Consider the following 23,573-nt stretch of genomic DNA (forward strand, 5'->3'; position numbering starts at 1 on the left):
CTCCCCGGCCGCCTGACTGTTGGGGACACAGCCTGCTGCTCCATTCGTTTTAATTTGCGGGTGAACAATTGTTCTCTTCCTTTTTCCAGGTTAGTTCAAGGAGACTTTTAATCTACCCAATTGTCCCGCCTTCACGTGGCCCCGAAGTAGTTCTTGCCTTGGGGGCTGGGTGGTTCAGGGTGTGCCACAAGCATCATGCAACGAAAATGCAAACGTTTGACCACATTCTTTGCATATCTTTTTCTAAAGGAACACTAAAGCGTTGGTACAAGCAAGAGTTTTTATTAAAACGAGCTAGTAAATGCAAGAGTCAAGAAACCACATGCTAAACAGACACTACACGCAAATGCCCATTAGTACATTAAGCAAGTATCTGTCCCCTCTGGGGAACAATATTTAGAAGACAAAGTATTATCAAGTAGTGAGATATAATTAGATCATATAAAATGATAAGGAGATAAACAAGATTCTCATTCAAGGTTGTTTTTAATCCATTGACAGTACTCGTTCAACAAGGACCCATGGAACTGAGGACAAATAGTTATCCACTAAAGGTACAATAACGTATGTTCCAATTGCAGACTTCTTTCATGCAATGACACAGCCTCCTTTCTCTTTAAAGGGATTCCGGTCTTCAGGAATACCCTTGACCAAAGGATCCTCTCCAGATCTTTCTTCAATGTAGTTCTTTATATCTTCAGAACATTTGGACACCTTAAATAAAAGAAGAAATAAGGTTCTGCTTTATACATAGCAATCACATTTCGCATTAGAATAAAAAGACAACGTTCACTTCATAACATTCTTTTTCTCTTTCTTATATTTACATTATATGTAAAAGGACCAGATGCTGCCAGTGCTCCACATGTGATCACTGAGCACCTCCAAAAATCAGGCCCTAAATTTAAAACAAAAAAATACTTGTTATAATAATCTCTAACATTACTAAATTTGAAAGTATGTTAAAAGTCAAGTTTCTTTTCTTTTTATTCCTCCTACAGTTTTGTAAAATGTATTTTTTTTCTTCTGAACCAGTCAATAAATGATTTATTTGGTGAGCTGTTTGTTCCCCTCCCAAGTATGTGTTTCATATTTACTGGTAAAAGAAGTAAAGGTCATATTTTTCAAAAGTGCCTAGTAATTCTGGATGCATCAATACTTTGGTATCCAACTTGAGACACCTTTTAGGAGCCTCCTTTTCAGAAAATACTGAGCATTCTCCTTCTGAAAAAATCAGGCTTTTAAAAGTATCTCAAGTTGCACTCAAAAAATCAATAGTTACCTTTGAAACGGTTGGCTAAGATATATTTTTTTTTAAATCTGCAAGCAACAGCTCAGAAGTGTGCCCAGGATGTTTAATGTTGCATCACACATCCACATAAGCTTCTGTGTGAAAACATATCATAGTACGGATGATATTCAGCCTAGTCCTGCAGTTACTGCACATAAAAATCCTCCACTGATTTAAAAATAAAAAACTAAAAATTAATAATGTAATTAAATTAGGATCACACAAAACTCACATTGATTTCAATGGTATTCATATGCAACTGCTGCAGAATCAGCAGAATTTGAACCCAAAGTCAATGTAACATTACACATTTTTCCAAACAAATGCTTCAGTACCCTTTTTTCTATTATAACAAAAGCCAACAGTCAAGGTGTAGTCCTACGATAACAAGCATGTTGAATGGAAGAAAAAAATTCAACAAGGAAGCACATTTCACTTATCGGTTACAAAGGCTTATTATAAACAGCAGTTAGTATAACATCCTAAAAATTATGAAAAACACATTGTCATAGTCCTTTCAAGCATACAGTGGTCTTCCAGTAGACGCTTGTTTGCAGCAACACTTTGTAAGAGCAACCTCCCCTTACGAGCAACATTTCCCCTGAGAACACTTTCCCCACTGAATTGTCGACACTCCCCATAACAGCAACAGCTGCTTAGGAGCAACATAACAAAAGAGCACTGTATGTTCCTACTCATGAGCATCTACTATAATATTCTGTGTGATATTTTGTGACAAATTCATAGCAAAGTAACATCTACTATAATGGGACTATAGTCTCCCTTCCAATTTAGAGAACTACAGAAGGGGGAAAACTCCTAGAGCAGTGGTTCTCAACCAGGAGTCCAGGGCCCCCTGGAGGGGCCGCAAACAAGCTTCAGGAGGTCTGCAAAGTAGGGCCAGCATTAGACTTACTGGGGCCCAGGGCAGAAAGCCTAAAACCCACCACATTGGGCTGAAGCCCAGGGCCCTGAGTCCCAAACCCCGCAACCTGGGGCTGAAGCTTAAACCTGAGCAATGTAGCTTTGCAGGGCCCCTGTGGCATAAGAACGGCCCTACTGGGTCAGATCAAAGGTCCATCTAGCCCAGTATCCTATCTTCCAACAGTGGCCAATGCCACGTGACCCAGAGGGAATGAACAGGACAGGTAATCATCAAGTGATCCATGCCCTGTTGCCCATTCCCAGTTTCTGACAAACAGAGGCTAGGGACACCATCCCTGTCCATCCTGGCTAATACCCATTAATGGACCTATCCTCCATGAATTTATCTATTCATTTTTGAACCCTGTTATAGTCTTGGCCTTCACAACATCCTCTGGCAAAGAGTTCCATAGGTTGACTGTGTGTTGTGTGAAGAAATACTTCCTTTTGTTTGTTTTAAACCTGCTGCCCATTAATTTCATTTGGTGACCCCCAGTTCTTGTGTTAGGAGAAGGAGTAAATAACACTTCCTTATTTACTTGCTCCACCCCACTCATGATTTTATAGACCCCTATCATATTCCCCTTTAGTTGTCTCTTTTCCAAGCTGAAAAGTGGCAGTCTTATTAATCTCTCCTCATACGGAAGCTGTTCCATACCCCTAATCATTAATCCTAATCAATTGCCCTGCTTGCTACCCTGTAATGCGGGCCCTGACTTTTATATGCAGCAGAAAACCAGTTATTGTGTCTCAGATGGGCCATGGAATTTTTATAGCGGGGGGAGGGGAGAAAGAGAAGGCCTCAGAAAGAAAAAGGTTGAGAACCCCTGTCCTAGAGAAATGTCTATGTTCTGTGCTCTCCCAAGGAAGAGCGATTTGAAACCCTACAGAAAAGGCCAGGGGTTCAGTCTCCAGACCCTATGGGCAAATCCCATAGATTCTGGAGATCCCCTTTGTTTATGCATCCCTCTGATTTCCTCTTCCCTGGAGCAACATGGTTTCACCTACAGAAGCAACAACTTGTCCCTGATACCTTAGATATCTGGAACGTTTGAGGACTGCATTCTGAATAGAGTTGCTTCTTCCCAGCATTCCCCTCCCATTTCCAAGAGAGCCCTGCAGAGGCACAGTTAAGAGGAGTCTCCAGGAAAGGACTTCTATTGTTTCTGGGAAGGGAAAAACTTGACACACTGGCTATTCTTCCCATTTTTAGTGGATTTGGGCACTTCCTCTGCCTCATTTATTGTGTTTTGTTCAACCAAACAAAATTAAACCTACCAAAATAAGACACATGCTTCTCTCCCCAAAGGAAAGAGGATGAGGAAACAAGCAACAAATGGTAGGCACATAGTCACTACAGGAAGATGTTCAGCTACTATGGTGATGAATGTGGTATAAGAACTTATATATAATAGAAATAGAAGTAGAATAGTCATTACAACAGAATCAGTACATCTGGCCTACTTACAATAGAGAGATTCTAATGGACATAGGTGCTGGAAGTAGGGATGCTAGGGGTGCCACACCTCTGGCTTGAAGTGGTTTCCATCATATACAGGGTTTACAGTTTGGTTTGATGGCTCTCAGCACCCCCACTATACAAACTCTCCCAGCACCCCTCCTACTAGATTATGAAAAGTTAAGTCTTAGGCCATTAAGTGTATCGACTAAGATCTAATTACCCATAACCTATGACTAAGTCACAGTAGGGAGAAACATAGGCCTATGGTTAATAACTTGGATACCATCCTGCAAAATCTTATGCACATACTTAGCTTTACTACCATGAGCAGATCCATTGATTTCAGTTGGGACTATTCATGGTGGTAAAGCATGTGTGAAAGCGCTTGCAGGATTGGGGGCTTATTTTGTTTGGATCTTGAAGAGGAAGATCCTTTTTGCTTATGAGAAACATTTCTCTTGAGTATGAATCTGTATATTTTTATTCACCAAGGGAGATTATTTTAAAGGAAATTTCCTCACTACATCGTGTCAAAATGATGAAGAGGGTTTTTTGCATTTGGTTGAAATCAAAGGGACTTTGATAGGCATATTTGCTTTTGTCCATGAGAGGAATAGGGGATGTGGTTCTGTATGTGCACAAAATTCTCATATCAAATGGTGATTTATGCACATGGATAATGGGAAACGTAATTGACAGGAAATAAAAGACTGGTAAGTATTACAATGCAACCTAACAAGGTACATCCATACAGGTGAGGGACACTCTCTCTGCTGGCATTATGGAGATTCCCAACTATGTCTTCTCCTAAATTTCTCAGACTCATCTTATTTACAATAATGTCTTTTCTTTTTAAACGCATTAGATTATGTGCATCCTATGGAGTGTTTTTTAGTCACTGCAATGTTTTTGAGGCAAGAATCAGATGTTAATATGCATTTATACACATTGCAAGGGGCTCTGGATCCCATTGGAGCATCTTGGTTCTCTTGTAATCTAAATATCTATAATCAATCTAAAAAAATCACTGACATCTATTTCATGGACTAAAATACACCTCTGACATCAATATTTTGTTTCTAAGCAAAGTCCCTGAACCTGCAGGCTAAGCATCTGTAACTTTATTCAGATGGATAGTCCCATTGACGTCATGTGAGTAAAGTTATACAGCTGCTTAAGTAGATACAGGATCAAGGATTAAATTCAGGGCCCCATCCTGCTCCCACTGAAGTAAACAGGAGTTTTGTCAATGACTCCAGTGGAAACAGGAGCAGATGCAAAAATCTATGGATCAAGAATGTTCATCTACAGAAAATGTGCACGGTAAAATACATCTCAGGTTGTTGACTGCATACTACTTCACAAGGTGAATCACCAGAAACAACAACAAAACACCTTTGACTTTTGAATGGGTCCTTATGGGCCACGGTTCTACAACAACTGTTCTCCTTCTGTGGACCACTTCACAATAGGGAGAGACTTTGGGGAATTCCTCCTAGGCTCCCAGGCCATTCTGTGTCTGGCCTGGAAGCCCTGCAAAGCACCAGAAAGAACTCTGGAGACCAGAGTCTGAGAACCACTCGCTTGTACAGTTTTGTTTTAACTAACAAGGCTGTTTTGAATGATAGGACTTGGTTTCTAGAAACCAGCAAAATCATTTTGTGTTCTAGACTATCTCCAAAATGTCTATTTCCGTCAAATTCAGTGGGGGAGAAAATCCCATGGTTGAGGTCACATATTCCAATGTTCAGCACACAGTGGATATTGCATCCCACAGTTTGAAAGTCTGAATGGTCCCTTGTCTTTATTTCCTCTTTAGAGAGCAGTTCAGCTGCCCTGTGCCAACTGCACCACACCCAGTCTCGCTGAGCCCTTGGGTTTTAGCAGCAGAGAGTACCGAATTTAGCACTAACACCCTATGATTAACTTGTTAATGTGTTTTCCTCTTTTTTTCCTACAATTATAGGGACATTTCTCAGGCTGTATCACTCACATTTAACCTCCATAAGTCTGGATCCTCCTTCCTATAGTTTTCAGAAGTTTTTAGCTCCGATTTCTGTGACGGAGGGTAGCAGGTACAGTCACCAGAAACTAAACTACGTGGGGAGCGAGAAACTAATCTAAAATTCATTAAAAGTTACTGAGCGTTAAGTATATTTTAAAAACACACAAAGACATCACGGCCCTAATGTCTGTTTCATCTCTTCAATCCCCACCTCCGCCTTTTGCAAGAAGGGAGAGCTCGTGGGGTCTGAAATCCTTTCCCCAGTCTGAGATCGCGCTTCTGCGCCTTTTCTCCCATCAGTGAGCCATTGATAGGCGAAATTAACCAGCTCATTTAACCGCGCAGGCATCTATCTGCATGTCTCATTTCACTCCCATAAGGAGGGTCAGCGCTTCAGTGGGGCGTGAAAACCCTTCTCCGCGCTGCGAGAGACACTGCGGAGCTCACCATTGAGAGGTTATTTTAGGCATTGTTGTTGTTACAACCAAAGTGTTACTTTGTTACTTCCAAAGTCCCCCCCTCCTCCCCCAACCCCGGAGACTAGAGAGCTAAAGATCTTGTTCACGCCCCAGCCAGACCTCAGCTCCAATCTGCCTCCCCGGGGCGATGGGGCTATTTCAGCTGCAGGTTCTCCGGGGGCTGGGGAGGGGGCAGCCTGGGGGAACTCACCGGTTGTCTTTCCAACTTCACTTCTTTCCGGAGCTGCTCAACTTCCATTTTCAGTTTATCCTTTTCGCTCAGATCCTCTATATTGATCGCCGGCATTTTCTAGTTGTAAAAAGGGGAGCGAGTTACCCTCTTGGGGGAGATGCCGGGACCCAGCGGTTCACGAAAGAGCCCCCCACCCGACCCCCGAGGGCATGACTTACTGTTGTCCCGGGCGAAATTGACCCGATTCTCTGAAGTAGCAATTTCCTCTCCAATAAACTCCCTCATGCACCTTCCCCAGAGTGCCCCAGCTAGCTACTCACACCAGCGACTCCTGGGTTTTAAATCATCAGCATAAGCTTCCTAAACGGATCAAACCCAGCAGTTTGACCCCCACCCTTCCACCCTGACCGAGAGGACGTTTACACTAGACACTGCACACATGGGTACAATAACGCACAACGAGTTACTTTTCCCTCCCCTTCCCTCCATTCAAACCTTCAGTCTCTCCTCTGCTGTATAAATAGGTATCAACTCTTTTATGTAAACTTGGCCGGCCAGTAACAGAGGAGGTGTGTGGGGGGGTCGGGTATCATTGATTAATCCATTTAAATCCCAGTGTATTTAATCTGGTATTAACACAGAATTAGATACCTAGGCGCAGTATCACCAGCGTAATGCAGAACAAGGCACGGAAGTGAGCAGGGCTGACTGTTCTGGGGAAGAGGATGTGTGTGCTGAAAACTTTCTCCACAAGGAAGAAGCCAGACATATTTAGAACACACATCGTTTGAGAGGAAGCAGATTTGCTACGGAAATGTCCGGCCTTTTTGTGTGCCAGATTCATGGTGGTACCGAATGACAAGGCTGGTGGAGGAAAGTGGGGGCGGTTAAGACACGCATATAGACTCATATAACAGTGTTGCAGCAAGAGTGATCTGGTTCACAGAGCACAGTCTGGAAAAGGACCACGAAATTCCCCTTGAAATAGTTTCTTCCTTTTGTTAAATTAAAACACTCTGTAAACATTTGGAACTCATGATTCGTCTGACTTTATTTTCTCTGTTGGGGATGCGAACAGGAAAGGTTGGGTGGCAAACTCTGCGGGGAGAGCTGTATGGTGTGATTCCAGTTAACGGAGTGCGATGTTTTGCAATTCCCCCCCCCCCCCTCACTGTTTTCTCCCTTGTACTGCCATTCTCCCCCTTCCAAGTAAAGCATTTTGCATAAGCAGCACAATTGCTTCAACAAAAGGCGAGAACACCCGATTCAATGCCTGCCTATTAAAAATATGTTGTCTGGAATGTGGTTGTAGCCCTGTTGGTCCCAAGATATTAGAGTAAGGAGGTGGGCTTTTTAGTAATATATGTTATTGGACCAGCTTCTGCTGGTGAGAGAGACAAGCTTTAGAGCAGAACTCTACTGCAAAGCTTGTCTCTCTCACCAACAGAAGTTCCTTCAGTAAAAGATATTACATCACCCATCTAGTCTCATTAAAAACACAACTTTACCACTGTAGCAAGCCACAACAAGCATAGGACAGAAGCATCCCACAGCTTCCTTGTCTAATATATGTGCAGCTCCTTTGCCAGGTGTGGAAGAGGTTGGGAGCAGCAGTGGGACAAGCTGCTGATTGAAGGCATGGGATTGCAGTACTTAAAACAATCTGGGTTCCTGTTCTGAATGTAGCTCAGCCAACCCAGCCCAGCCCTGTGCCAATCAGGATCATGTCTGGAGATATGAGTGTGGCATGTGTGGATACAGAGTTAGCCCAACCCCCCTAGAGCTGTGTAGCAAGGTGAACACTGGCTCCAGCCCTGAAGGGGTTGGAAAAGCCCTGCAGAGGGCTGGGGCTGTGGAAGGGAGCAAAACCCCAGCTGATTGGGGAAGTGGCTGCAGCTGGGGCCATGCCCCAACCTGAGCAACTCAGCCTTATAAGAAGGCCAGGGCAGCCAGAAGCTCAGGAGTCTCACTCTGACTAGAGTGAGGGCGGGGAGGGGAGAGGAACTCACCTGGGGACCTAGAGTGAGGCAGGGGTGGGGAAAAGGCTGTGGGGGCTGAGAAGCCCTAGGCCAGCAACTCCCCAGACTGCAGGGCCTGGTCCTAGGCCCACATAGGTGTTGGGGTTGTGGAGGGGCAGCCTGAGGGTGGGTAAAAGCAACTAGTTCAAACCCCTTGTTGCCTGTGATGATTGGCTGATAGACTGCAGTCTGCCCCAGGGCATGGGGGCTAGATGGTGACTGGCAGTAGCCATGACAGAGGTGATGTGGGAATAGGGGGTGGGGAGACCCAGAGAGTCTGAGGTACTGCTGGGGGGGGGGGCAGCACCCAAGACAAGGGCACTGGGGTCTGGGAGGGACACAGGGGGCCTATGACAGGTGGGACACCTGCCCTGCAGAGGGTGCTCTGATGACTGGTGAGCTAATTCCTGAGATGACCAGTAAGAGGTGCCGCTGGGTGAGTCTGCACCTGATTATAAGCAGGAGTTAAAAAGTAGGGGGCAGACCAGGGAAGATAGCAGACCTGTGACCTTCAGTGTCATCTGAAGAGAGCTGAAAGAAAGGCAGAATCTCTCCCTATGACAACTGCCAAAAGGTCCCTCCCTGAGGAAGGGAGGAGCTGCTACAGAGAGAGCCTGAGAAGGAAGCATTTCTCCCCTGCAGGTGGACTCTGAGTTTTGTTAATCCCCCTCTACTTTGTTTGGACTACCCCAGCAGGGGATCTGGTCTGCCCCAGGAGAGTGGCCCATGTTGCAGGAGGAGGCAGTTGCCACCCAGGAAGAGAACTAACATGCTATATGTAGCTGCCAGAAGATGCTGTGTAGTGAGTGGACAACCCTCATGCTGCCTAAACCCAGATGGTGACCCAGGAATAGGGTGACTGGATGTCCTGATTTTATAGGGACAGTCCTGATTTTTGGGTCTCTTTCTTATATAGGCTCCCCCATCCCCTTCCTGATTTTTCACACTTGCTGTCTGGTCACCCTACCCAGAAACAATTGTAGGAAGGGCAGCCTTAAGTCTCCCTGGCTGTCAGACTACTGATAGTCCTCAAAGAGCCCTGGGTCACAGCCTGGTGGAGTGGGAAGGCTGGAGCTCCCCTACCAACAGCTCCCTGCAGGGCATGGGCCTAAACCCTGACCACTAGGAAATGCTACTCTACCAACCAACTCCTGAGTGAGGACAGTCACAGATGGAAAATTGTCTTCCCTCGTGCCTAACTTTCACCATTTCTTACCCTCACTTTCTGTATCATCTCTTCAGATTCTACACTCTGTGGGGCATGAACTGTCTCAATGTGTTTGTTCAGTGTCTAACACAATGGATCCTAGATCCTGAGGGACCTCTGGCTACTACTGTAATATAATAATTAATACAGTCAGACAGCCATGTCTCATTCCACTGAATAAGGCTGTATTACTATATCCTTAGGGTTACACATCTGACCATACAAGTGACCACATGGAACAAGGAGAGCTCAGTACTGTGATGTCATGTTTTTCCTTTTGCCTTCTCCCAACCCCTACCAGCTATGCAACTTCTTTCAGCTCTTATTAAAAAAAAAAAAAAGATTTTTTTTTTTTTTTTTTTTTTTTTGAAGGCTTCAGTCTTCTGCTTCAACCACTGCAACCTTCCCCTCTCTGGCCTACCTGATTTTTACCTTGTCCACCAACCGTCTCCCCAGAATGTAGCTACTAAAATAAATTCCCTTTCTCACTGTTCATTCCCTTATTTTCACCACTTACCTACCTGTTGCTTTTAGAATCAAATTCCAGCTCCTGGTTTTCACTACTAGGCACTGCCACTGCCCAGCACCACTCCTGCTGCCTGTGTCTCAGTGCTTCTATTTCCTTGTATCACCACTGCCACATTTTGTACCTTACAAAGTTTCTGCTTACCTACCCTAGTATCTACCCTTTAGAGCAGGGGTAGGCAACCTATGGCACCCGTGCCGAAGGCAGCACACAAACTGATTTTCAGTGGCACTCACACTACCTGGGTCCTGGCTACCGGTCTGGGGAGCTCTGTATTTTAATTTAATTTTAAGTGAAGCTTCTTAAACATTTTAAAAACCTTATTTACTTTACACACAACAATAGTTTAGTTATATATTATAGACTTGTAGAAAGAGACCTTCTAAAAATGTTAAAATGTATTACTGGCACGCAAAACCTTAAATTAGAGTGAATAAATGAAGACTCGGCACACCACTTCTGAAAGGTTGCCAATCCCTGCTTTAGAGTGACAGGTAAAAAGCAAATGTGCATTAGGATCACATTGGTAGAGGACTTAGTGAACACTTTCGTAGCATCTTATCTTTATGGGTATGTCAAATGTGACTCCTATTTAGGAAAGCTATGGTTCTTGCCACTCTATCGCCCCAAATGACTCCAATAATGGAGGCAAATCTTACTCACTTTATGCATATGACTAGTTCTATTGAGGTCATAAGAATGGCCATACTGGTCAGACAAAAGGTCCATCTAGCCCAGTATCCTGTCTTCTGACAGTGCCAATGCCAGGTTCCCCTAATGGAATGAACAGAACAGGTAATCATCAAGTGATCCATTCCCGGCTTCTGGCAAACAGAGGCTAGGGACTCCATCCTGGCTAATAGCCATTGATGGACTTATCCTCCATGGATTTATCTAGTTCTTTTTTGAACCCTGTTAGTCTTGGCTTTCACAACATCATCTGGCCAAGAGTTCCACAGGTTGACTGTGTGTTGTGTGAAGAAATACTTCCTTTTGTTTGTTTTAAACCTGCTGCCTATTAATTTCACTTGGTGACCCCTAGTTCTTTTGTTATGAGGAGTAAACAACACTTCCTAATTCTCAGTGGAATAACATGAAAAAGCAAGATTTCAGCATCTGCAACTGTGCATGTTATCACATAACACCCTAAGGCAAAGGCCCATTTGTGTGGTGATTTTATGAGTGTCTTCTTTCTTATTAAGAACAGGTCTACATTTGAAATCTATTGTCTTGTTGAACTGAAAGCACAGTTGACTAAATTTTGCACTGCACTGCAAAAATGATAGGTTTAAATTAAACAATGGTTTATGTGTGTGTGAGAGATGGTGGAAGTGAGTGCATTCATTCTGCTGTTTGTTTAAAGGATTAGAATTTTTTTCAATTCTAACCAAATATGGTGCATTCTAAAGAACATCAGTCTAGTCACATTTAAGTCAGTTGAGACTTTGTTAATATTAGAAAAATGACATTTTGACTTTGCAAGAAATGGAAAAGGTATGTTTGCACTTCAGGGAGACAAGTTTCTTTACATCTGATGCTACTAATAACACTAACTAAAACCCAGGACATCTGTTATTAACTGTCTCAATAACAGGATTACTAAACATGACAGCTGTGTCCTTGTGGTAACAGCTCAGATTGTATTTAGGTAGTTTGGTCTGTGTCACTAAGCCATTCATTTTTTCTTTAGCAATCTGATTATAAATATGTGTTAGCATAGATATAAAATCTAAAGGATATATTGTAAAGAGAGAATGCAGATGGATGATAGAAATACAGGAAAGAAATATAGGGAGAGCGCTCTACAAACAAGGTGGTTTGTGGGTCAATATGAACAACACTGTGAATTTTTTTCTCTTCTTTGCTTTTTCCACTTTCTGGAAAATTTCCTGTATTAGCTTTAGCTTGCATATCCTCCACTGCAGAAAAGTTGATTATTAAAATACATCAAAGGTACCTCTTTATTTGTATATATTTTATTTATGCAGACTGTAGGTTTACATGACATTTTGCAAATAAATAAAAATGACAAGTCCTTCTTGCTCCAAGGATCTAGCCATCTCAGGTAGACACAGTATAGTCAGGATGACAATAAGAAGGAGGGAGGACAACAGAGGAAGATCAGGGGATAGAGTTATTTTTACCTAAGATTTTATTCTTCTTCTTTCATCCAGACCACATCACAGGATCCATTGTCTACAGCCAAGCTCTGAGATACAACTGCATTTGCTCCAATCCCTCGGACAGAGATAAATACCTACAGAATTTCTATCAAGCATTTTTAAAACTACAAAATCCACCTGGTGAAGTGAAGAAACAGATTGACAGAGCCAGAAGGGTACCCAGAAATCACCTACTACAAAAAACAAAGTAACAGAACACCACTAGCCATCACCTACAGCCTCTCCAGCACATCATCAAGGATCTATAACCTATCCTGAAGGATGATCCCTCACTCTCATAGACCTTGGGAGACAGGCCCCCAACGTGAAACAACTGCACACCACACCAGCAACTACACACCACACAACAAAAACACTAATCCAGGAACCAATCCCTGTAACAAACCCCAGTGCCAACTCTGTCCGCATATCTATTCAAGGGACACCACCATAGGACCTAACTACATCAGCCACACCATCAGGGGCTCACTCACCTGCACATCTTCCAATGTGATATATACCATCATGTGCCAGCAATGCCCCTCTGCCATGTACACTGGCCAAACCGGATAGTCTCTATGCTAAAGAATAAATGGACACAAATCTGACATCAGGAATTACAACATTCAAAAACCAGCAGAACGCTTCAGTCTCCCCAGTCACTCAATAATAGCCTTAAAAGTGGCAATTGTTCAACAAAAAAACTTCAAAAACAGACTCCAATGTGAAACTGCAGAACTGGAATTAATTTGAAAACTGGACACCATCAAATTAGGCCTGAATAAAGACAGGGAATGGATGGTCATTACAAAAACTAATTTCCCCCTACTGTTACTCACACCTTCTTGTCAACTGTTTGAAATGGGCCACCCTCATTACCACTACAAAAGTGATTTTTCCTCCCTTGATATTCTACTGTTAATTGAATTGTCTCGTTAGACTGACCCCCCACTTGGTAAGGCAACTCCCATCTTTTCATGTATTATGTGTATATATATATCTGCTACTGTATTTTCCACTCCATGTATCTGATGAAGTAGGTTCTAGCCCATGAAAGCTTATGTCCAAATACATTTGTTAGTCTCTAAAGTGCCACAAGGACTCCTCGTTCTTTTTTTTTTTTTCCAGTGGCCTCCTTTGTGTAGTGCATATTTTAAAACAAGTGTGGTCCTCAAACTGACCCCAAGCTACTCTTTTTATAGAGCTTCCAAGCTTGAGAAGTTTATTACCCTTTGACTCCTGCTTTTCAACTAACTTTCTATCTAGCATCCTATTTTATTACTCATTCCATGATTCCTCAGACATTAATTTTTGACGTGGAACTTTGTTGCATGCTTTTTGAAAATCCACTGAAGTTTCTATGTTTGTCAAGAACTCCTTGTTGTTTTTGCTGATACAGACTAACACCGCTACCACTCTGAAACCTGTCAAATGAAACAATGACTAACACTTGAAGAGGCACCCACTAGCTGAAAAGGAAAGGTAAGAAAGGAGGGGTCAGTATCGTTTGATATGACCGTGATCAGCAGGACAAGTCAGAAACCTTCCTTCTCCCCAGAAGTAGGTTTGATTATTGCATAGCCTGATTTATGATTGATACATACAGGTGACAATGGGGCAATCTTGCCTTACATCATTGCTGAGGAAGTTTAAAGCATTCCTCACTCTCATGACTCCCTGATATGATACTCTTGGCTCACTCGAGCAATTTTTAATGCTTTTCTATTATATCCTCCTCTCCCCCACTTTCCCTCCTAGATGTTCTGCAGGGCCGTGAGCAAACGGACCTTCCCCGAAGTTACTCTACTGGGAACTGCCCATGACCCGATGGAACCTGGCTGCGGAGCCAGCGTGACGCGCTCCCAAGCGGTGTGAATGGGCTGTTCGAATCGCCGCCCTTGTAAATAGGCGTGACTCAGGCTGCGCGCCACACCCACGCTCTGCGGCCCCGCGGGAGGAGGTGATCGCGGCGGATATAAGGGACCGGGAGATGGAGCAGGGGAAGACAAGCGTCGGCTCGCTCTCCCGATCGGTTCCCCTGCAGCAGGAGCGTCTCGGCCTTGGTTCCGCGTCTACATCCCGGGCTTGGCTCTACTGTAGGCAAAGGCAATGAACTTGTCTGCCAGCTTCTGGAGCTGCCTAGCGCTGGGCTCGCTGCTGCTGCTGTTGGAGCAGGTTCTGGGCGCTCCCCGGGCGCTCGCAGGTAACAGCGGAGCTCCCGGCAAGCTGCGGGAGGGGGTTCGGCTCAGCGCGGCTTTCCTGGGTGCGTTTAGTCCTTGGACAAACCACTGTGGCTCCCTCCATCCCGGTTTTATCCGGTGACGCTTCTTGCGCTAGCTCCAAGCTCTGTCTCTCCCGTGGGCTGGCTCCCGCCGCCAAGCCCCCCAGGAGTTTTATATTCAGCATGCTGGGGCCAAGCTCACCCTCCGCTTCCTCCTGCCTTGTAAACTTCTCCTAGCGTCTTCCCTCCCCTCTTTCTGCTAAGGCTGAAAGCCGGCCACGTGGAAACTGCCCTGGCCTGTTGCCTCCCTGCCTGGTGACTGACCCCGAAAGCGCTTGTCTCTCTTTACAGCCCCAAACCAAGAGGTCTGCCTGCTGCCCCCAGAGGAAGGTCCCTGCCGGGCTCTCATCCCGAGGTGGTACTACAACAGGTACACTCAGACATGCCAAGAGTTCACTTACGGGGGCTGCGAGGGCAATGCCAACAACTTCCGAAGCTTGGAAAGCTGTGAGAAAAGCTGCTGGATGATCCGGAGTAAGTCCTTTCTCTCTCCCTTTATTCAGACATAGGGGTCCTCACCCCAGAATTGGCTTGGGCATCCTGGGACATCTTGGTTATCCTGTGCTGTTGGTTAATAGTTCGCTGCTCAGGTTTGCATTAAGCGAAACAGACTACTGATCGCTTCTCTTATCCCCCCAGCACATCAGAATAGCTCCTTAGTCCTTCTGATGTGTATGCTTTCTGTAAAGATAAGCTTAGGAGCCTATTCGCTCAGTAAGGTCAGAAAGCTCCATCTTGTTGTTTTTCACTAACGTTTCTATGGCTCTCTTGCAGGGTTTCCCTCCTAAAACTTTTACTATGCTCTGCAGCCATGCCTGTGGGTACTCATTACCTAGTCTAAAAGCATCCTTGAACTTCTGGGGAAGGTTGCATTCTATCAACATTTTGCTGCTTCATCAATTGAAGGCGTAGACCCCCAAATTCTATTTTTAAAAAGTATTTCCTTCCAGCTACAATAAAACTTAATAAAAGTTGTAGTTTGCATATAAACCTCTAGCTCAATATAACGCTGTCCTCGGGAGCAAAAAAATCTTACTGCGTTCTAGGTGAAACCGCGTTATATCGAACCTGCTTTGATCCGCCAGAGTTCGGAGCCCCGCCCCTCTGGAGTGCTGCTTTACTGTGTTGTATCCGAATTCCTGTTATATCGGGTCATGTTATATTTGGGTACAGGTGTATATGCCTATCACATGAGCCAAAATGATACCCTAGCTAGTAGCTTTCAGGTGTGATGCCTTCACAAATATCCACACCAAGAAACTTCTGGGAGCAGATGAAGGTTTCCTTACTCAGTGGATTTTGCCAACTGTTTTTTCTCCTGGATTTATCATTTTGCCTGTAGCAGTACTGGTAGTACTAGGGTTGATCCTACAACCCTAGCTAGGATAAAACTCCCACTGAATGGAGGCTTCTTAGGGCTTTATTGGCTAAACCAATAAAATCACTCCACCGATGAAAGGACTAAGATGGATTGTATTTGCCTGGCTTCTTTTTGGAGCTCATCATGGTCTATCCCTAATGCATTTAAGATGCTCAGTCTAATGTTGTATTTTAACAATCAATTGTATATCTCTTAAGCATATCAGCAGAACTTAAATAAGTTGAGAAGTATCTTTGCCAGTGGAAAACAAGTGAGAAAAGATGTAATAAAGTTTAGCTTAACTGTGCTTTGATGTTTAAATGCTCTTTATTATAGAAGTGCCCAAAATATGCAGGCTGGAGGCTGATCCAGGACCATGTAGAGGTTACCTAAAAAGATATTCCTTCAACCTGAGTTCAATGAAGTGTGAGAAATTTATCTATGGTGGATGCTATGGAAATGATAACCACTTCCAAGATGAAGATTCTTGTGTGGACTACTGTTTGCCTCAGAAAAGTAATGATTACTCCAACATTCTACTAAAATAACTTATTTTTTTTAATGTGCTATCAATAAAAAGATGGCGTTTATCAATACAAATGTTGTTTTTCTTTTTACCTATGAAGACACCTTTAAAGTAGGCTTTGCCTCTATCAGACTTTAAACAGTATTTGCTCATTGCTATAATGTGTTTCTGAGCATATCTGTGCATGTCAATTTTGACTACACACTTTCAGGAATCCTCAACCTCCACTGCCTGTTACGTAAAGGACAAAACCACCAATGTAAAAATATTGTATTACAACCTGAATCCTGCCCAACAATTATACCCAGACAACCCCTCGACTTCTGAGGGATTGTAGGGGTGTAAATGAGGGCAAAATTTGGTTGTGTGTGCCTGTGTTGCCGCAGTTCAGTATAACACAGTGGTTGCTGGGCTTTAGGTGGATGGTGCCTGAAGTTCAGGGACAGAGTGCTGCCTTAAAATTAAAGACGTCAGAGACACAGCCAGGTTATTTGCTTTCAGCACTCATTTGATCTCAGAAGGCAAAGAACTTTTATTGGGAGTTGTGACTCTTTGTTGTCTCATGTTCAAAGGGAAAGATAGTTACCTGCTTACAGTAACTATCTAAGATTTGTAGCAGAACCTCAAATGTATACCAGATGCATAAAACTATCATTAGATGAATAAGCAGCCATCATAACATGCATCATGACACCTTCATTAGTTTTGGCTCATGGCAGAATTGGCAACTCTTTCACGGGTGAAAAGTTTAGTTTCTCTTGCACATTTAAAGAATGGGCAAATATCAACAGTAACAAAGACACAATTCTGATAAGAAAAAAAACTAATCCGATTCTTTTAACTTGTATAAAAAAAACTATTTATTTAGTTGTACTTCTCAAATCATTGAATGGCTTAAGGGCAAAACTATGCCTTCCTTACTCACAGAAGTAGTCCTATTGAAGTCATTCCTATATAAATGTGTAAGAAATCAGCAAGTGGCTCCAAATTATTCATATTTATCAGCTACACAGCACTATCTACAATGAACTGCTGAATCTCACATGCAGCGTGATTGTGTGAGGGCTCTTTATATGGTATCTGAGATGAGTATATGGTTTACTGATGGGAACGTAAGGAGCCTGTCCTACTGAGTCAGTGGTAATTTGGTGCAGTATTGCCCCAAGTTTTGTTTGACATGCAACAAGTCAAATCTACTGAAGATTACAGTGATTTCTTTTTCTTTTAAGCTGGCCCCTCATTATGCTATAGCCCAAAAGATGAAGGATCGTGTTCAGCTTCTGTGACCCGCTATTACTACAACTCAAAGAGTCAATCATGTGAAGAGTTCAGCTATACAGGTTGCGGTGGAAACGCCAATAATTTTGTTAACGAAAAAGATTGTTACAGTATCTGCAAGAAAGGTAAGATTTTTATTTTTACTGTTTAAAACGTACACACTAACTAGCATTTGTACAAAGCTGCTCTTTCTCAGCACACTTTACAAACATTACACCCCCAACAGTTGGGGGTCAGTATTATCACCAGTGTGCAGCTGGTAAAACTGACACAGGGGGCCATAACCTGCTTTCCTTATAAGAATAGTCCCCTAGAAGTCAATGAGACTAATAACTTGAGTAAAGTAAATAGGAGGTGAACCCTAAATGGTTAAATAAGAACAGCCATACTGGGTCAGACCACAGGTCCATCTAACCCAGTATCCTGCCTTCCAACAGTGGCCAATGTCAAGTGCCCTAGAGGGAATGAACAGAACAGGTAATCATCAAGTGATCCATCCCCTGTTGCACATTTCCCAGCTTCTTGCAAAGGTCACAAAAGGACCCAATATTCACCCTGATTGAAACTTGTAAGAACACTAATGGGTCTCCCCACCATGGACACTTTAACTAGAAAATTGTGTACATATGTGTTATCCCTGGTTTTAATACTTCCCATTTTGCTTCATTAATTTTATATGTAAATTTTTCAGAGCTGAAAATAAAGCACCATACTATAGTAGCATTATACTATATGCTGACCCTAAAGTGTTCACCAACTAGAACTTCTTTCACCAATCAGTTAGGCTATAGCCTGTCAATAGCTGATCATTGATATCAATGGGAAGATCTAAAGATGGATCTAGGGTTTACATGGGTTACTATTTATTTGTTGAAAACAAAAGTAAACTCTAAGGTGACTTTTTTTTTTTTTTTTTTTTTTTTAACTGTTTAGAACACTTAATACCAACAGGACTGTTTATGCAACATGTAGGTTGTGCAGTCAAGGACTCAGTATCAGGAAATGTGGGAGGTAATGATCTGATCTTATAAGCATCATGGAGTGAAATTCAAGCCTCATTCTAATCAATGGTAGTTTTGCCACTGACTGCAATGGGGCTAAGATTTCACTCCACGAATAGTGAAGTAAAGATGAAGTCAGTAGGACTACTTACTGTGGTAAACATTTTTCATGGTAGTATGTGTAGGATTGGACCCCAAGGCTGACCGTGCAACATTGCCTTTTTGTGCATCATGATATGGGCTTTAATCACATGATATGGTTATCTAAACTGTATTTTATTATGCAAAATAACATGACCACAAAGTAAGACAGCATCATGATGCAGATGCACAAAAAGATAAGGATAAGGTTGAACATTCAGCTTTAACTTTGAGAGCTCGTTGGCGCCTGCAATGTTGCATTAATGCTATAGGATTCTTTTTTAAAAAGTGTGTGTGTGGGGGGGGGGGGGGGGAGGGGGGGCGCGGGGGAGGAGGAATAAAGAAATAGAACACACAGGCACTAGTTGGCAAAGCCTAAGAGAAGCAAACCAGCTTCTTCAGCAAACTGTACTTTAAGACTCCCTAGACACTGGCCAGCTGAAAGGGATTCAGCACTGGGAGAGTGCTATTATGGGCAACTTTTAGGCAGCTTAAGCACATTCTGCTCCCCCAGGCAACTCTTCTGCCGCCTTGTTGTTGTTTGTTTTTCTTTCCTTTGAATAAGTATGTATCTGCTCTTCAAACTGATCAATGACCTTAGGGCACTTCAAGCAGTGGTGTGTGTTTGGTTTGTTTGAATAAAGTATCTGATTAATTTCAACAATAAAAACCCTCCTAAAAACTGAAGATTTGGGAGAGAAGCAAAGGAGCTGAGGACTGGCCTTTGGGCATATGGATGCAAATTTTAAAAAGAAGCACTAGGCAAAGTCTCTCGATCACTTTTGGAGAAGTGCACATTTCCCAAGCTCTGCTCACATATGCCTTTTCAGTGCATGACCCAAAGCCCACTGAAGTCAATGGAAAAACCCCTAATGGGATATGGGTCTGGCCTTTATTGTGCTCTGAATTAACAAAAATAACATGACTGTACACAGTCAGTATGCAGTTTTCAAATGTTTGAACTTTGTATTAAATCAAAACCATTTTTTTGTAACTTGGCAAAAGCAGCAGTTAACTTTTAAACTTTGGCTCTGTTTGCTTTATGCTTTTCAAAAGAAATGTGGTTAGAAAAAATATTATAATGGGGAAAGTGTAACTTTTTTTTTTTTTTTTTTTTTTTTTTTTTTCCATACTGGTTCTTAAGTACAGTCAAGGGAAAATTTCAGCCTCAAAGTTGAATGTGTTTTGGAAAGGTTAGAACGTGCGTAAACAGGAAGATATAATGGAAAATAATCTGTAACCTCTGTTGCGATCAGTGTGAGTGTTCTAATAAACATTATGGAAAAAATAAGTGAGGTAGAATGACACTGTCAGACTATTTTTCCTAACTCCACTTCTTTTATTGTCTTAGCAGGGAGTAAGAAATCAAGTTTCAAAAAGTCAAGAAATAAACTTCCCAAGACTATGAGAAAACTACAGGAAAAAAATCTAATCAATGTCTTAAATCTGAAGAGCCCATCAATGTTAAATGCACTACTTTGACTTAGAGAGCCTCCTACAATATATTTTTAGAGTGTGTGTGTGTGTGTGTGTGTACACAATTTTATTCCTCAAACTAGTTCTGTCTGAGAACTAGTCTCTTTGACCTGTTTTTTTACATTAGAAGCAGCTATTATTAGTAATGTGAATTGATTTGTTTGGTTCTCTGCAACACTATTTTTGCTTAAAAACCAAATTTGAATTTCCATGTTTTTACTGAGAAATATTGCTACTGTTTTTGGAAAATGATTTTACAGTCCCAATCCTGTGAAGCTTGAAGTACCCTTCATCTGTTGGTTTAACTAAGGTGTACACCAAGCTAGAGCCCTACCCTTAATGTTTTTAGCATTATTTATTTACTAAACTGAACATCAGCAGAGCCTTCCAAGACTGTGTATAAATATCCTTCTCTTGCATATTCTTTTGTCATTATCATTTAAACAGTCTATCCCTTAAAGGGAGTCATGTTTTAAGTAGAAGAATCAGAATAGTGGTAATTATATTAATGTGGCAAAGGAGACTAGAGCCTGGTTCAATTTAAAAAAAAAAAAAAAACAAAAAAAAAAAATTCAACTTCAGTGAAAGGAAGCCTTGATTTTTTTTTTTTTTTTTCCCTCCCTCCTCCCCCCCACCCCACCCCACCCCACCCCACCCAAGTCTTTCCTAGCTTTGGTAATGTGGAAAATAATGTAAGATCAAACCTGGCTCATCCTGCAAAAGGAAATTGGGCATGAGGTCTCTTGGACAACTTCTTGTTTTAACGGAAGGCAAGTAATAAACTACATAAGTATTTGAAATGAAGATGTAGTAACTGCATTCCACCTCCCACCCCAATACCTGGTATTGCCGCAAACTCCGGGTCAGATCCTAAACTGGAATATTGCCGTTGACTTCGATTGGAGCTAAACCAGATTATTCCAGATGCTCTGGCCCTTCATATTTACAAGGGGGACTGTTGGAGCATAGAAAAATGGGAGCTTCTGTAACATCTCCCATTGTTCCTGTTTTGTGTCACTACTGTAATACTCATGTTAGGGTGCTGGCAGACATGCTATAATGCATTCTTTTGTGTATTGTTTTACAAGATCCATGTACAAATTCTGATTTTTTTTTTTTCAGTTATAATTGACTTTTTTATTGGAAACTCATTAATAAAGTTTTTTTTTTAAAAAAAAAAAACATAGAAAGCTGTTTTTGTCTTAATGCTATTAAGTATCCCTGTATAGATCTGTAAATGTGTGTAGCCAAACTAAATATGTCAAACATGGCTCTAGGGTTTAATCTGTTAAATTCTCTGTGAACAAGGCCTGCAGACTACATCAGTCATTCATTCCCTATAGTTTGTGTATCTCAGCTGGCCATAGGGGATTGGCCAGAAAAAGGTGGTTGGATAAGTTCAATATCTGTTTGTTGGGTCTTTTGTCTGATGTTGCCCTATGTGTGGCTCTTTTCAGAAAACCACTTGCTTGGGCATAGCTAATGTTGTCTCAGACATCTCTGTTCAGAATCTTGGTGCTGAAAAAGCAGCACCGCAGTTCCAATCCTTTTGTGGCACTTATCCTGGCACACTCTCTAAATATGTATTTTGTAGTCTCCATGCTCTTATATAAATATCACTTCTGCTCTGGGTATTCTTGACCTGAGTTAAAATGCATAACAGGTGTTCTAAACCAAGAATAGCAACACTGCTGATTTCAAACAAGTGAGGGGTGTGTGTGTGTGTGTGTGTGGGGGGGGGGGGGGGGGGTTCCTGAACTCATGGTCTCTGTTTAAATAAACACAACACACCTGATCTCTCTCTCTCTGGGGATTAAACCCCTAAGTCCCTGGTTTTTGACCCCAAAAGTATTTCATTTGTTACTCTATCTGTGCTGAACGTTATTTTCTTTAATACTGAATCTTGGATGACTATTTGCTAACTTTCTAATGCATGGGCAAAGCTCTATATTTATTTTTTTACTAAACTTCTGTCTGATTAAACCAACTTTTCAAGCACAATTATGGGCTAGTTTGGCTGCCACTCAAGTCCAGTGGAAATTTTGCAAGGTGCTTATTGTGGTTGGTTGGGGGGGGGGGGGGGTGTCCGTCCGTCTGTCCGTCCATCCCCAGCTCTGCGCAGATAGCCAGCACAGCAGCCCCAAGCAAACTGCCCAATGACCACAAGATTCATTAAGGCACCAGGCTAGGTTTATTGTTGACAAAGCGTGGTAATAGCATGTGGCAGACTCCGAGGATACTAAGACATGTATGCCTGTGACAATGAACACAGCTCAGTGAATGGTGGGACTTTCCATTCCCCCTCAGCTGGACAAATATACTCACTCTGAGACACAACTTTATACCTGCATACAAATAAGTTCATACTGCCTCTGACATAATTAGTTACTGCCCACAATGTATCTAGTTATTACCCACCATCTTGTACATGTTGGTTTAATTAAAACATTTTTATTACATACTGTCAGCCTGACCTTCCCTTTTAGGAGGGGTTAGTGTGTTCATGTTGTTCTTGGGAAATGTTTTTGTACCATCCTTAATATCAGAAGGTTTTGGTACCACTTAATATTGGAATGTGTTTGTGTAAGTACTTTGTGCTTAGCACTTCTTAAAAATGTGTATTTTTGCAATATCAGCCCTGTTTTTGCCAAATTCTGTGAGCAGATTCTGCCTCATACCGGCTCTCTGATACAAGGGCTTATGTTTCAGGCTCCTTTCCTACTACGTTTGAGTGTATCATATAGATCCACAATATTCATTAATAAGAATAATCACTATATCACATAACTTAGACACTCCGGATGAAATCCTTATCCCCCACTCTAGCCCCTCAACACAGGGTAGAAGCTACAGTGGCAGAAAGGGCCCCAAGAATCTGTGTATCCCACTGTGGGAGGATTCCCCATGCTCAGGCACTGAGCCACAAGTCTGCCTTCTGAAGATCTCCTGACAAGCCCTGGGGTAGGGGTGTGACTGGAGGAAGGAAGGAGGGTCAGGAGAGAGCTGCACAACACTACACTGTGGAGATTCCTGGCAATGTTGCTGTCCATAGGGTAGCTATGAGGAGGTTGTCATAACTTAAACTTGGGCACTTTGGTCTCAATGGAAATTAGATGCCAAGGTGCTTTTGAAAATTCCACTAGGTACCTTACTACATCTTTAAAAATCGGGTCCTTACTGGTTGGCTTATGCCATGAGGCAGGCCTAGGGTTTCTATCCTTTTATTTAAAAAAAAAAAAAAAAAAAAAATCTAATCTAACACTG

General features: G+C 42.4%; 2 protein-coding genes across 5 annotated transcripts; one reads left to right on the forward strand and one right to left on the reverse strand.

Annotated features, from left to right (window-relative positions):
* Positions 1 to 266: 266 nt before the first annotated feature.
* LOC128832814 (guanine nucleotide-binding protein G(I)/G(S)/G(O) subunit gamma-11) lies at positions 267 to 7,080 on the reverse strand. 3 transcript variants are annotated; one of them, XM_054020443.1, is made up of 3 exons: positions 6,985 to 7,080; positions 6,352 to 6,450; positions 267 to 714 (listed from the first exon to the last, which is right to left on the reverse strand). In XM_054020443.1, the coding sequence occupies exons 2-3, from the start codon at positions 6,445 to 6,447 to the stop codon at positions 589 to 591; spliced, it is 222 nt and encodes a 73-aa protein (XP_053876418.1). In that variant the 5' UTR covers positions 6,448 to 6,450; positions 6,985 to 7,080; the 3' UTR covers positions 267 to 588. The 3 variants fall into 3 exon arrangements, with proteins under 3 accessions (XP_053876418.1, XP_053876419.1, XP_053876417.1); XM_054020444.1 differs by lacking the exon at positions 6,985 to 7,080 and adding an exon at positions 6,829 to 6,942; XM_054020442.1 differs by lacking the exon at positions 6,985 to 7,080 and adding an exon at positions 6,552 to 6,797.
* Positions 7,081 to 14,229: 7,149 nt separating this feature from the next.
* On the forward strand, positions 14,230 to 20,848 carry TFPI2 (tissue factor pathway inhibitor 2). Of its 2 annotated transcripts, none has more exons than XM_054020446.1 (5): positions 14,230 to 14,449; positions 14,819 to 15,001; positions 16,224 to 16,403; positions 17,643 to 17,816; positions 20,188 to 20,848. In XM_054020446.1, the coding sequence occupies exons 1-5, from the start codon at positions 14,356 to 14,358 to the stop codon at positions 20,313 to 20,315; spliced, it is 759 nt and encodes a 252-aa protein (XP_053876421.1). In that variant the 5' UTR covers positions 14,230 to 14,355; the 3' UTR covers positions 20,316 to 20,848. The 2 variants fall into 2 exon arrangements, with proteins under 2 accessions (XP_053876421.1, XP_053876420.1); XM_054020445.1 differs by having other exon boundaries at positions 14,231 to 14,449; positions 20,185 to 20,848.
* Positions 20,849 to 23,573: the final 2,725 nt, after the last annotated feature.

Source organism: Malaclemys terrapin, chromosome 2 (genome assembly GCF_027887155.1).
Source record: "Malaclemys terrapin pileata isolate rMalTer1 chromosome 2, rMalTer1.hap1, whole genome shotgun sequence".
Lineage (NCBI taxonomy): Eukaryota > Metazoa > Chordata > Testudines > Emydidae > Malaclemys > Malaclemys terrapin.